Raw genomic sequence first — 12,847 nt, 5'->3', positions numbered from 1 at the left:
GCTCCATAAAGACAAGGGCCGTCTCCAGGCTCCATCCTAGAAACTGGTTAGTGTCCAGAGGGCTGAGAGGCACAAAAGCAGCTCTCCCTCCCCAGACGGTTCAGGGATGCAGAAGATGGTACAGATGCCCCAGAAGGCCCCTAGCCAAGCAGGCTTTAGAGAAGGGGATGATGAGGGGGTCCCTGGGGAAAGTGAGAGCTGTGCGTTCCCAGGGGCAGCCTGAGGAGTCCTTGTCTATGTGGAGGAAAGGTTTGGCCACCTGTAGATCCATAGCTCCTGTGACCTCCCTCACCCTTCCTTCCTCTCAGGTTCGCTCTCTATGGAGCAGCTCAACACGAAGAAGATGACAGTGGCCTGAGAGCATTTCCCACGAAAACTATCTTTATTCACAATTTACATACATCACTCCAAAGGTCCTGCCCACACCCACCTCCCCCACCTCACTAACCCCCCACAATCGCACTTCCCCTCCCCGCCCTGCTGGTCCTGCCCTCCCTCCCTACCCCCCACATCCTCCAGGATCAGCACTGGGGTGAGGAGGAGCCCCTAGGCTCCCCTGGGGGCCGCCCTGGGGGGCTCGCCCTGGAGGGCCGGCCCGGCTGTTCCCTACTGGCTGCAGTGCTTCCTCTTCTTCTTCCTCCTCTTCCCTGTGACAAAAGTGTCACGCTTTCTCTTTCTCGGCTGTGAGGGGCGAGCCAGGCCCAGAGCCAAGGCTGGCCTCGCAGAGACCCCGCGGCCAGCCCCGGGGATGGACAGCTTCTCAGCAGCGGCTGGGCGCCCACACAGAGCCCGCTTCCTCGACTTGGGAGCGGCTGGTGGAGCTGGGCTGGGGCCTCTTCTCTGAGGGGAGGGGGCCTGGGGAGCTCTCTGGGCCCCCCAACCTCCAGGGGAGGCCAGGCCTGAGGCAGGGGCAGGACTCTGGGACAGCCAGCAAGGCAGCAGGCTCTGCGGGGAGGCAAAGAGGAAGGCCAGGCTGGGGAGCTCCTCCTCGTCCTCACTGGACGCGTCCCTGGGCCCTCGGGCCTCCCGAACAGGAGACGCCTCTCTGAGAACAGACGCATCCCTGGGTCCCAGTAGAGGGCCAGTGTGCCTTTGACCCTGGGGAGGGGAGGGCAGTCCGGCCCGGAATGGAGAGACCTCCTGACGTCCTCGAGAGAGAACAAAGACTTTGGGCCCGAACGGGCCAGTGTCTGCTCGGATGGGCCTATGAAGAGCCTCAAAATCAATCTCTGGTGGGCAGGCTTCATCACTGACCCCTCGATGGCGGTCTTGGTCGTGCCTCTGGGCACCTTGGCCAGCGTGGGACTCAGATGGACTTGAGCCCATTCCGGGTGCACTGTGGCTCGGGGCTGCCGGCCCACCCTCGTCCTCTTTCAAGGCCAGGAGTCGTTTCTGCACCAGCTGGTAGGAGGGAGGAGGACAGTGACGGCTCCACGCGCACGTGTGAGAGGAGGAGCACTGGGCAGTGGGACAATAGCCCTGGGGGGGAGGACGGGACGGGTGACCCCAGGACTAGACTCCAAATACAGAAACGGTGGCATTCCTGCCATCCTCCTGCACCTTATTCCCAGCTGTGTGTCCTTCCCTCCGCTCCCGGCTCCCCATCCTCTCCTTCCTATCACCCTGCGCTGCACCCACCCCAGAGAGGGCCCTTCCCCATGCCAGGCCTCCGAGGCAGGGAAGGGACGGACAGAGCCATGTGGGCCTCCTGCTCTGGGGCCCTACCTCTCCCCTGCTCACTGGGGTCCCTCCGTGCCCTGGTCTTCCTGGGTGTCCCTTGTCTCCCCTGTTCTACCTGCGATCCCTCCCTCCTCTGGCTCCCCTGGGCCACCTGGTTTCCCCTGTCCCCTGGATCACCTGGGGTCCCCCCTCCCCTGGAGTCCCCTGGCTCCCTAAGTGTCCCTCTCCCTCCCCTGGCTCACTTCTTCAGGGGTGAGTCCTTCCTCCTGCTCCAGCTCCTCAGCAAGGGCCAAGAGATCCAGCTGTGGGTCTGGGGAAAGCAATTCTGCCAGGAATCGAGGGTGAATGACTGCCTCCACCTTGGACAGAAAGAAGAGGCTGTGAGCATCCTTGGCCAGGAGTGGCCTGTGACACAAGAAGACCAGGAGGGAAAGTGAAAAGCAGAGACCCACCCCCACTCTCCTCCACAAGGCGGGGATGGTCAGCACACACACACACACACACACACACGCACACACAAACATGCACATACACAGTCACACACAAAAGAGCACATATACAGATGCACATACACAGACACAAAGGCATACACACAGACACAAACATATACACACATACATCTGCGTAAACCTCCCCTAACACCAGGCTCAGGAACAAGGAGCTGAGCTTAAGTCCCATCGGCCTGAGCAGAACCCAGATCTTGGGTGCTGAGAGTTCCATGCCCTGGCATCTTGTAGACCCCAGGTTCCAAGCCCAGCCTACCATGGTGACAAAGTCTTCCTGGGAACACAGCTTGTCAATGTAGCTCAAGAGACCCGGGTCCAAGTAGGTGTCGTCCTCTTCCTGCTTCAGCTCATTTCCATCCTCTCCACATTCTGCATCTGATTCGCCAGTGGCTGAGTGGACGGGCCCCACCAGCGCCTCCATGATGTCCACATACTCCCTCACAGCCTCAGGGGGAATCTCCTTGGGCGCCTTGGGCTCCGGGGTCCGCTGGGATCTGTGTGGCTTCGGGTGCGAGGGCTGGGCCCTGGGGCCGGACATCCTGGGAGCACAGGCTGAGGCAGAGCAGGAGGAAGGGAAGGAAGGTGAGGGACTCCCGGTCCACCTCCTGACCACCGAGCGCACGTTGGTGAGGGCATTGTTTGGGGGACGTTGATGTGGGTGTGGGAGGGGTCAGGACCATCTGAAGCCTCATGCACACTTGGAGACGGGAGGTTAGGGGGTCATCTAAGAGAGTCACAAGTAAGGAAGTGGGGAACCTCCAATTTTCTAGGGGTCTCCCCTTCAAGCCCACTACTTAGGCAGACTTCGTGTGGGGTCCTTTGACAGGGAGGTGTGAGAGGAGTTACAAAACTGACCAAGTCAATACCCCTTAGTGACAAAGGGCAGCTGAGACCCCACCCCCCCACCCCCCGCCTCGGTGGCTGTTTTGGTTGAAAGACCAATGCCCCTGTCTTGAAGGAAAAGGATCCACATGGGGACGGTGGCCAACCCTAGGCCCCTGTTACCTGTGCCTTCAGCTCCAGTGGGAAGCTGGGTGCCTGGCTGAAGGCCCACTTTCGGGGCTGGGGGCCCCCGAGGATCCAGCTTCGGTGGGGCTGGAGGAGGCAGGTCCTGCGCGCACTGCATCCACTGCAAATGCTGAATGTGCGTCTCCTCCTCGGCCGCAAATTCCATGAACCTGGGGGGTGACGGAGGCACAGGCCACCCTGAGAAAAAGGCCTGGGTTCTGGAGCCCAACAAAGGCAGCCAAGAACGAGGCACTGGGAGAGGATGTGCCTTGGGGCCGTCAAGGCCCTGTGACGTGCTGTCCACAGCAGAGAGCTGCTCCTGGAAGTGATAACAAGGTCTGGGACCCTTCCTGCCTCACCAGCACTGGAGGGCATTCAACAGCATAGACCCAGGTCGCTGAATTGAACCAGGTCAACGGGACACATGGCTGACCCAGGGGGCACCCTCCTCATGCCCCCCATCCCCATCCAGAACCACATGAAGGGCTGACAGCCAGAGGCTGGAACAGGCATGTGTTCCCCAAAGGGGTCCTTGCCCGAATCCAGGACCCTGGGCTGGGAATGAGAGTCCTGGAAGATAAACCTGGAGACAGGGCCCAGGAGAGGCTGGATGATGTGGATGCTGAGCTTAGAGGAGAGGCCTTCCTTTTCTCTGAGAGGCACTCGTTTGTTTGGTTTTGTTTCTTAAACCAAGGGGATTACCATGGAGCAAACACTGAAAGGGCCGGAGACCCTTGGGCTGACGACAGCTGGCTTCCCCAGCTTCTTCAGGGATTCCAGGGTACCCACTTAGGCCACTTTTCATAAGGAGAGGGGGTCCCAAATCTATGTCAGTGGCCGCCAGCCACCCACCACTAAGGAAGCAGCAGGCTGGCGGGTGGAGCTCTTTCCCCGGCCCAGCCCATATGGCCGGAGTTGGACCCCTACTGGACTCACAGCTTCACCCTGCCCCGTCCTGAGACCTTCATATCAAGGCAAGGGTAGGTCAAAATCAGGGGAAGGCAGAGCTCCTGGTGGAGGAAGGACAGAAGTCTCAAACTCTCCAGGTGAGGGAGGGGTTTCTGGGGGACAGTAGGGCCCCTGGGCTGCAGGGACCCTGTGCTGGGTGACAGCCCTTCTCCTCTGTCCTCTCTGATGAGCACCCCCACGGCCAGACCCTGCCCTCACCCACTCGCCTCACCCTCCACGCAGCCCCTGGGCCCAGGACGCTGACTCACTTTTCCGCCATCTTGTAGTAGATCATCCGGTCAAGGTTGCTTATGCGCCGCCATTCCTGCACGGCCCTCCACAGTCCCTCCTCCTGCTTCATGCTGGGCTTCAGGCGGGCCAGGGATCGAAGCACTGGGCTGTAAGCCCTCGGGGTCAGTCTCTGGGCACAGCCCAGCCCCCACCTGCCTGACCCCACCCGACAATGTGGACCACACATCACTCAACACAGCATGACTGAGCAACAGGAGGGTGAGAGGCGGGTGTCTGGGAGGGCAAAGACAAGCCTTCCCGGCCACTGCTGTCACCGCCTCACACTCACTCAAGGATGACCACCCACTCCCAGGCTAGAGCTGGGACATTGTGCCTTGGGGAGCTCTTTTCTTCCTCAAGGCTGCATTTTCATAATAAAAATCACTATCATCAATGAGGCATGGCATGTGCCAAGCAATCTGCTAACACTTCATAGATTAGCCCAAGGCGTCTTCTGCACAGTCCTCTGAGTGAAGTGTAATTGTCCCCTTTTTACGAGGGACCGGAGGTTTAGGATGGAAATGCCTGCCAGGCTCACAAGTCTAGTGGGAGAGAGCCCACGCCCTTAGGAGAGCTCTACCATCACCCTGTTCCTCGTGGAATTCTCCACAACGAAGTGGAGGCATGCATAAAGCGCCCTCCTGGGCCCCGCGCTCCTCCCCCTCCTCTGAAGTGACCTCCCCTGGCCATGTACGCTCAAGTCCTGTATGAAGGACACGGCACCACAGGAGAGTGCGGCATCCACTCCTGGGCTCCTCACCTTACACCACGACCCTCTCTGACTGCAAGTCTTCAGTCCATATTACCATGAGAATCATGGAAGAGCAAGCTGGCCAGACTCACAGGGTGGTGGGGCCAGTTGAGATAGGGCACATTTCAGTCCTGATGTCACGGACTGGCAGGCCCACCCATGTGACCGACAGTGTGCCCTCTCATAGCATGGACATCGCCCTCACACCTTCCTTCCAGTATCCCTAGAAACCTAACGTGCGAGTCCATCCCCAGTTCCTCTTTATCTAAAAGCTCCCTTATAAGCTCAGGACCCCCTGAGCGTTCACTCACATGAGAAAGCAGGAAAAAGCTTCTGCATCAGGACTCCGGTGAAAGTGTCTCCGGGCCAGGGGCTTGAGGTGTTGCCAACGTCGGAAGTTACTGTACACGCTCTGGGTGTTAGAGGAGCCATCCTGCGAGGCGTTGGACTGGTTGGTGGCCAGGCGGCCCTCCCTGGAAGTGCCATGTGGCCATGGCCCAGAGTTCACTGGGCGAATGATAGGGGCCAGCTGGGCAGCTGGTGGTGGAGCTTGAGGAGGAAAGCCTGGGGTCCAGCCTCCCTTGCCAGCCTGACTAACTCCAACAGCTGGAGCAGTCACAACGGTCCCCATCACAGGGGTTGCTATGAATTCGGGTGCAGGACATGCAGCACTCCTGCTGAGGGCCCCTGGAGCGCTCCAGTTGAGGGAGGCCTGAGTAACGACAAAGGTCTGAGTCTGGGGGGCCTCCACTGTCCTCCCTTGTGACCTGACTTGGACAGTGAGGTTGCAAGCCCCAGGGGCACTGGGGCCATGGCCACCATTAGCCACCAAAGGCGTCCTGGGGAAAGCTGGCAGCAGCAGGCTGCTGCCAGGAGGGAATGCTGGGGTGATGGGACGTGGCAGGTGCTGCTGCCAGGGTGGCCGGTGCTGGGCGCCAGGAATGGGTGGAGGGAAGGGCACTGCCGTGAAAGTAGACAAGGAGGCACCGGGGTTCATGGTCACATCCGTTCCCAGCACTGGAGATGCTGTGGAGGCAAAGGAAAGGAGTGAATGGAGGAGGAGAATGGGCAAGTGGGACTGAGGCTTTCTGTGGCATCAGAGTGTACATCTCCACAGGTGAGGGACACTTGGACAAGGGAAACTGTGCAGCGTGCAAATGTCTTCAAGTGATTTTCATGCCCTGACCTCCAGTTGAGAATTATTCCACTGGTGACCCCGTGCCCATCCACCAAGGTCCCTGACCCCTGTCTGCCGAGAAGAAATCGCCTCAGCAAGCACTGACTTGGAGAGCCTCCCTAAGGCACCGCCTGGCACCTAAGCCTCACAGGCTGTCTCCCAAAACCTGGAACTGGGTGGACATCCGCTCTGTGAGAAATGCCCCTCAGCCGGCGTACTAGCAGGTAGGGACCTTCTCCAAGGTAAATTCTAGGCCCCCAAAGGCCCTTTGTGGACAGGCACTGTGTAAAATATTGGGGCCCCACCTCCTCCTCAGTCCTCCTTTTCCTGATGCTCAGTATAAATCCCCTCTTTCTTTCCTAGCCTCGCAAAACAAAACAAAATGCTGGAAAATATCTCTCTAATGGAATCTTGATACAAACCCTTAACACTGGCCCAGAATGCACCTGCATCTCAGAACAACCCACAGCAGACATGTAACATGAGCCAGGTCTTGCCACCCCCTCCCCAGTGCCCAGAGTCACTGTCATCACTCAGGAGTTCTGTTCCTAGGAGGCGGTGCGGGTTGGGGGGGGTCTGAGAAGTAGGTGCGTGTCCCTTAGATTCTGTCATTTCACAGCCAGTGATGGCTGCAGAGGATTAAACAAGGGCCAAAGAATTGTCATGTTACATTGGTCGTGGAAGTACAGACCGCCTGTGGTCCTTCCCCCTCCAGCTCCCAATAATGGAAAGACAATCTAAGAAGCAGGCATAAGCCAGGTGCCATGGCGATCAAGTTGTCTGGAACACATCCTTGTTCAGGAGAACAAGGTACACACCACGGTGCACCTAATTAATTAGAACAGGTGTCATAGGACGTTTAATAATAACACAGAAGATCGTCTTCCTGCCCCTGGGCTACACTCCTTCCCCCTTTAAAAGAGGAAGCAGCCTTCACAGACAATCCACCCGAAACAACCCCACTCCACATCTGTTCCCCTGTCCATGAAGGAGTGACATGAAATATGAACAAACTCTTCCTCTCAAGGCAGCCTGAGAGTCCACCATGAGATATGGGACGAGATGAAGTAGGTCTGAAGTACTGCGATTCCACAAGAGGAAGAACAATTCAGAGCAACTCAGGAACCTGAGCCCTCTCTTGGCTGAAGTTACACGGTTGCCCATCCCCTGTTGAATCCCAAGCAACAGTTGCCTGAACTGAGAAGTGAGCTCTGGGCTGGGAGGAGTGGACGAGGTGTGGGCTGCGGCAGTTAGAGTAACCTCCTGCCTAGCTCTCGGAGAGGACACTTCACTGCAGGTGTGGCCACACACAGCCCCACTGAATAGTTTTCTCACCAAGACCATCTCTCCCCACGGCCCCCTTAGATACAGTATGCTCCTGTTCAAATGCCTTAGAAAGATATGGTGAGGCAAGCTTCAGGTGTCTCAGGAACACAAGACAGGTCTAGGCTTTCCTCATGACCCTCCCTGTGTCACCACCAGGACATCACACACATCCTTACACACACGTTTCAAAGTGGCTTGTCTCCCTTCTAGAAAGAATCAACCTGCCTGCTGCCATCCTTTCTCCATAGCCAGGGCAATTCCTCTTGATCCACCTCCAATGACCCCTCCTCCCCAGTGCAGTCTCAGGTTTCTTCAGGCTCCCCAGTCTCCCCAGGTGAAATGTCCTCGTGTGTCCAGTGCTCTCTTCTCCCTCTACTTCAGTCCAACTGTGTGCCCACCGTGAAGTGTCACGTGTGAACCCGAAGGATGTGAGGGATGGCAGGGTCTCTGAGAACACACCCCCAGCCTATAGGCTTACCTCCTTCTGAAGCCATCCTGCAGGCTTGGGCACGGACTACTGCTGCCTGGTAGCCTCAATGAGAAAAGTCAAGACCAGGACCCAGAGAGTGACCTGCTTCAGCAGACGCTCAGGATCCAAGTGAAGGAGGGGCAGGTTTGAATCTAAACATTCTGCAGTGAGGGAGGGGCAGAGGGCACGTGGGTCTGGGTAGGGTGGGGGTGGGGAGACATTCCACGAGGGCTCTGGCAGGTAGGCAAGAACCGGAAGTTCCTTCCACCTCACACAGTGGCAACACAATTGGCGTGTGCCTCTTTATGCAGTTTATAAACTGTTTTTTTGATTCAAGGCACCGAGGTTGGACTTGATGTTCCCTTCCTTTCACTTCTTTTTCCATCAACCTAGTTTTGTGTCCCTCAACACACTCTGCTTCCTACCTGGCTCTTGACTTACTTCAACAGAGACTAGACTTTCTGAACAAAATTCAGAACTGTTAGTCTGATAAACACTTGGGTATTTGTGGCCACATGGAACTGAGTATTTGAAATTAGGATTGTCTCAGCAGATCCAGTGTCTTTGACTGCTGTATATACATCACTCCTAAGGGAGTGGTCCTTGTGCTCCAACCAACATCCAGCAGGACCAGCCTTACTAATGATCCTTTGTGCTGGAAAGCCCCCGTCCATCAAAAAACCGTCATGCAGCCCCCATGTCCAAGACCAGAATTCACTAAATGTCTTTCTCATAGTATTCCATGGTTGTAAAAGATTTAGTTTTTTACCTTTTAAATGATTTTAGTGTAATATTTTAAGCGAGTAACACCTTCTCATGGTTCAAAATTAAATTGTGCAAAATGGAATATGCAGTGGCGAGTCCTCCTCCCACCTCTTTCCCCTGTCAACCCAATCCTCTTTCCCGGAGGAAACCAGTGTTATCTCTTTCATTAAAATCTTCCCAGAGATACGTCATGCAACTAAAAACGAAGGCAATCTGTTTTCATTTTTTAAAATGCCTTCATTTTTTTTTCTAGTTGAAAATTCATATATGTTCCTATATATCTGAGGATATTTCCAATGATTGTCTTTGTACAGGTATCGTGGCTCCTCTGTTTCTGCACTAGATTCCTAGAACAACAATTTCTAGTCTCTTACATTTCAAAGACCTGAAAGAATAGGGTGGCTCGATCTAGTAAAGAAAAGTAACAAATGCCTAACTGAATTTGACTTTTGAATTTCACATAAACAATGAATTCATTTTTAGTACAACTTTGTCCCATGCAACATTTTGGACATAGTTTTACTGCAAATTCTTTCCCTGTTTATCTGAAATTTATGTTTAACTCGAAATCTGTATTTTATCTGGCAACACTACCAAAAAATTAGAACATACTAAGCTATTATCAGTTACTCATCCTTATGAGAAAGAGAACTTGGAGTGACGAGACTCAAGTGTGCATCTTGGCTCCAACAGAAAACACAACTGTAAACATACACAAAATCTGCAGGCTCTTTGGATGAAATGGATTTGGAAGAGCCATCATATAGCACTGAACATCTTGGCTTAGTAGGGGTAAGGACAGAAGTAAGGAACAAGAAGGCAGAAAATCTTCTTCTCTTTCCTTATGTTAAAGGGACTAAACATCCTAGAGCCCTGGTTTTTCTAGGTGTTAAAAGTCCACTACCCATGAGATGGATGTGCACCTTGACACAATGCCAAGAGTTTATCCACCAGTGTCCAATCCCCATTCAGACAAGCCCACTTCCATCTAAATCCTAGCCTGCAAGCCCTGCTTACAAGTTTGTTAATTTCCTGTCTGCATTACATACACTTGCTCTTTAGAATCTAGGCTCATCATTGCATATGGCCCCATCTGCATGGGAATGATGGTAGCATTCCTTTTACAAAACTTGTCTGATTATTATTTTCATATTGAGAATCCATGTCAGTCAGTTTACCACTATCAAAATGATATGAAAGAGTATTCGTGGTTTGTGTTGTGAGAAGAGAGGACTGTTAGGAAACTTGTCAAGGGAGATGAAGGCTGAAAACCTCAGAGGATGGCAACCAAATCTCTTGGGAGATGAGATTCTCTCACTGCTGTAGCTGCAGTAGAACTCCAACTGATTGTGGGGTGTTGGGGAAGGAAACAGAGGTTTAGAAGGACTGTTCCACAGTGTGAAAAAGATTCCTGTTGGTGCTTAAGAAGTTCCTTGCCCCTTGTCAGGAAAAATTGACCCAGAAGAAGATGAGAAGATAAGGTGAGAATATTTCAAGCAACAGCATGGTGAACTTTATATCTAAGGAAACTCCTGTCGGGGACTGAAAAAAAATAAACAGTTTGGGAATATCGCTCAGTACTGGAGCTTTTACAATGAAGGAAAACTCATATGATTTTCAACCAATAACTTCATACTAGAGGGATGGTGAGGCAAAATATTGTACCCAGGCACTCGAGAAAGGCAGGCTTCCTTGTTGCTTCCTCCCTTTGTTCAGTCATTCAACCAATTATTTACAAGATTCTCACTCATAATTCTGATACAGTATTTGAAGGACTCTTCTCAAGGCCACTGATACAAAAATTGCACTGTGCAAAAATTAGCCAGTCCCAATTCTGCAATCACTTTTGTAATACTTCAAAATCCTACACCCCAGAGACAGAGATAATCAAATTAGCCCAAATGTAATTTGGGAAGAGTAGTCACAGAAGGGAGTATCTAAAAGTCCTTTGGATCATGATCTCTGACTATTCCTGCACAGAGGCTGTGGGCAGGCATTGACTGCTGAGAAAAAACATCTCTGGACATGCATCACAAGCCTCAGAAGACAGTTCATCTTCCACTCAATCACGAAACGTTAAAGAAATGAAGAGATACCATGTTTGTGTCTTGTGGAGTTTTCAAGTCTGTGCACTTGGAGGCGCTTAGTGCTGTTAGACGTGAGGGGTCTTCAGAGGCATCCTGTTGAGTGAGAAATGCTCTAATCTTGCAATTGACCAGAAGGAGGATCTGATGATTGAAGTTTCTTTGGGAAGTATTACAAAGTCAGGTCAGTAAGTTGATCCCGCTACTATTTTTGTTGTTGTTGTTGTTTTTAATGCCAACTGAAAGTCTGCAAGATATTACAAAAAAGGAGGGAGGGAAAGGAAAATTGTTCCCATACTACCTGCTGTGTTGAAATTGGCCCAGATTGTCCACTCTCTCTCAAAGTTATTAAAAAAAAAAAAAACCGTACAAAGGAAACACCTGTGAATCAACATTTATTGAAAAACCTCCATGTATTAAATACACTGAGAAAAAATATTCTAGTAGAGTAAATGCGTTTGGAAAAACTCTATGAACGGAGTCAGGAGACAGTATCTTAAGAGTGTTTCCCAGGTCTGAATTCTTTGCTAGAATTGTTCTTTAGCGGAAACTTCAGGCTTGCTAGGAAAAAGGACCTACTGTTTTTTGAAAGGCATAAACAAGAACCAAGGAACTGCAGTCCAAAGGGCATGAAAGCACTTGCCCCAATTTGAGGCTACTGTGCTTAGAGCGGAGCTCTCCAGAACTCTTTGTAGCTAAGTGCATGGGTTTCAGGTGTGCAATAGAAAAATCACGAGTGCACATCTCACAAGAGCTGGTTTTAAGAAGACACCGTCACGAAGGTTCCCGGCGAGGAGCGTCGCCAGAGATGCTGCGTAGTGTGCCCGACCCTGCATTTCTCTCCTCTCCTGCAGAGACCTCCTGGAACAGATGCCCGCGTGCCCCGCGCCTGCACGCCTGCGCACGCCCGCGCACGCCCACTGGGGCGGGGCTCTCAGGCACGCGGACCGCCGTCCTCCAACAGCTCCTGGCGTCTGTTGGGGCAGTTGGCTCGGCTCCAGAAGACAGGAGCGCATGCGCGAGCGCGGAGGTTGGGGCCCCAACGGCTGTCCAGCGGGGGCGGGGCCTGTCATGGCCGCCTCTGGAGTCAATTCTAGGAACCCTGAGGTAAGGGGTACGGGGACTTTTCACCCCTCAGGTGTCACCGCTCTGCGCTGTTGTTCACCCTGTGGGTTATTTGTGCCCTTGTCTGTGTAAGGAGACTCCCCACAATGTGGATTCACGCCCCCATAGAGCTCGATTCCCTTGAGGGGTTTACCCCAGGGTTATTGGCACCACTGGGGAGCCGGCTGCATGAAGGGTTCAGTGATTGCGGGGCCTACGGTGGGGGGTAAGTAGTGTGTGTGAGCTATTAAACAGGTGCCGTTCTAGGCTGCACGTTCTGAAGAGTACAAAAGCTAGAGGGACGTTCTTGCGAGTTGAAAACCCTCATCTGGTTCCAAAGGTGTAGCTCAGGTGATTGGAAAATGAGTGAAGATCGAAGGAACACACTCATGGTTTCACTAGTGTCTTCCTTCTTATCATAAAAACATCAATCAACACTTATGTCCAAACTGCATTCTTTTGTCAGTGATGGGAGCAACTTTGCTGAATGTGGTAGTAAACATGTATTTGTAGTCTGATGTCAAATCATGATTGATTTGCAAGCATAGATGGGGTCTGTACATATTTAATTGGTTGGTGGGAATCTGATATGTAGTCAAAGGTGTGGGTTGGTTTTGTCTGTGGATGTTTGTGTCTGAAGGGAGGTCATGCCTGTGTTTTTGTGAGAGTGTGTAAGAGTGAGTGTTGTACTTGGAGGGTGTTGAGATGTGACGCAGGCATACTCAAGGAGTTGGTGGT

At 53.0% G+C, this 12,847-nt stretch overlaps 1 protein-coding gene across 1 annotated transcript; it reads right to left on the bottom strand.

Moving 5' to 3' along the window:
• Positions 1–606: 606 nt before the first annotated feature.
• Positions 607–12,078, bottom strand: LOC309633810 (NUT family member 2G-like; the record flags this gene model as incomplete). Its single annotated transcript, XM_082403056.1, has 10 exons — positions 607–1,401; positions 1,923–2,039; positions 2,443–2,853; positions 2,885–2,910; positions 3,126–3,375; positions 3,702–3,777; positions 4,412–4,540; positions 5,496–6,210; positions 7,697–7,751; positions 11,755–12,078. The coding sequence occupies 10 exons, from the start codon at positions 12,076–12,078 to the stop codon at positions 607–609; spliced, it is 2,898 nt and encodes a 965-aa protein (XP_082259182.1).
• Between the last annotated feature and the right edge of the window lie 769 nt (positions 12,079–12,847).

Source organism: Balaenoptera borealis (assembly GCF_965194805.1).
Source record: "Balaenoptera borealis genome assembly, chromosome: 8".
Classification (NCBI taxonomy): Eukaryota; Metazoa; Chordata; class Mammalia; order Artiodactyla; family Balaenopteridae; genus Balaenoptera; species Balaenoptera borealis.
The sequence above is the reverse complement of the archived record's forward strand: the minus strand, read 5'-3'. Positions and strand labels throughout refer to the sequence as shown.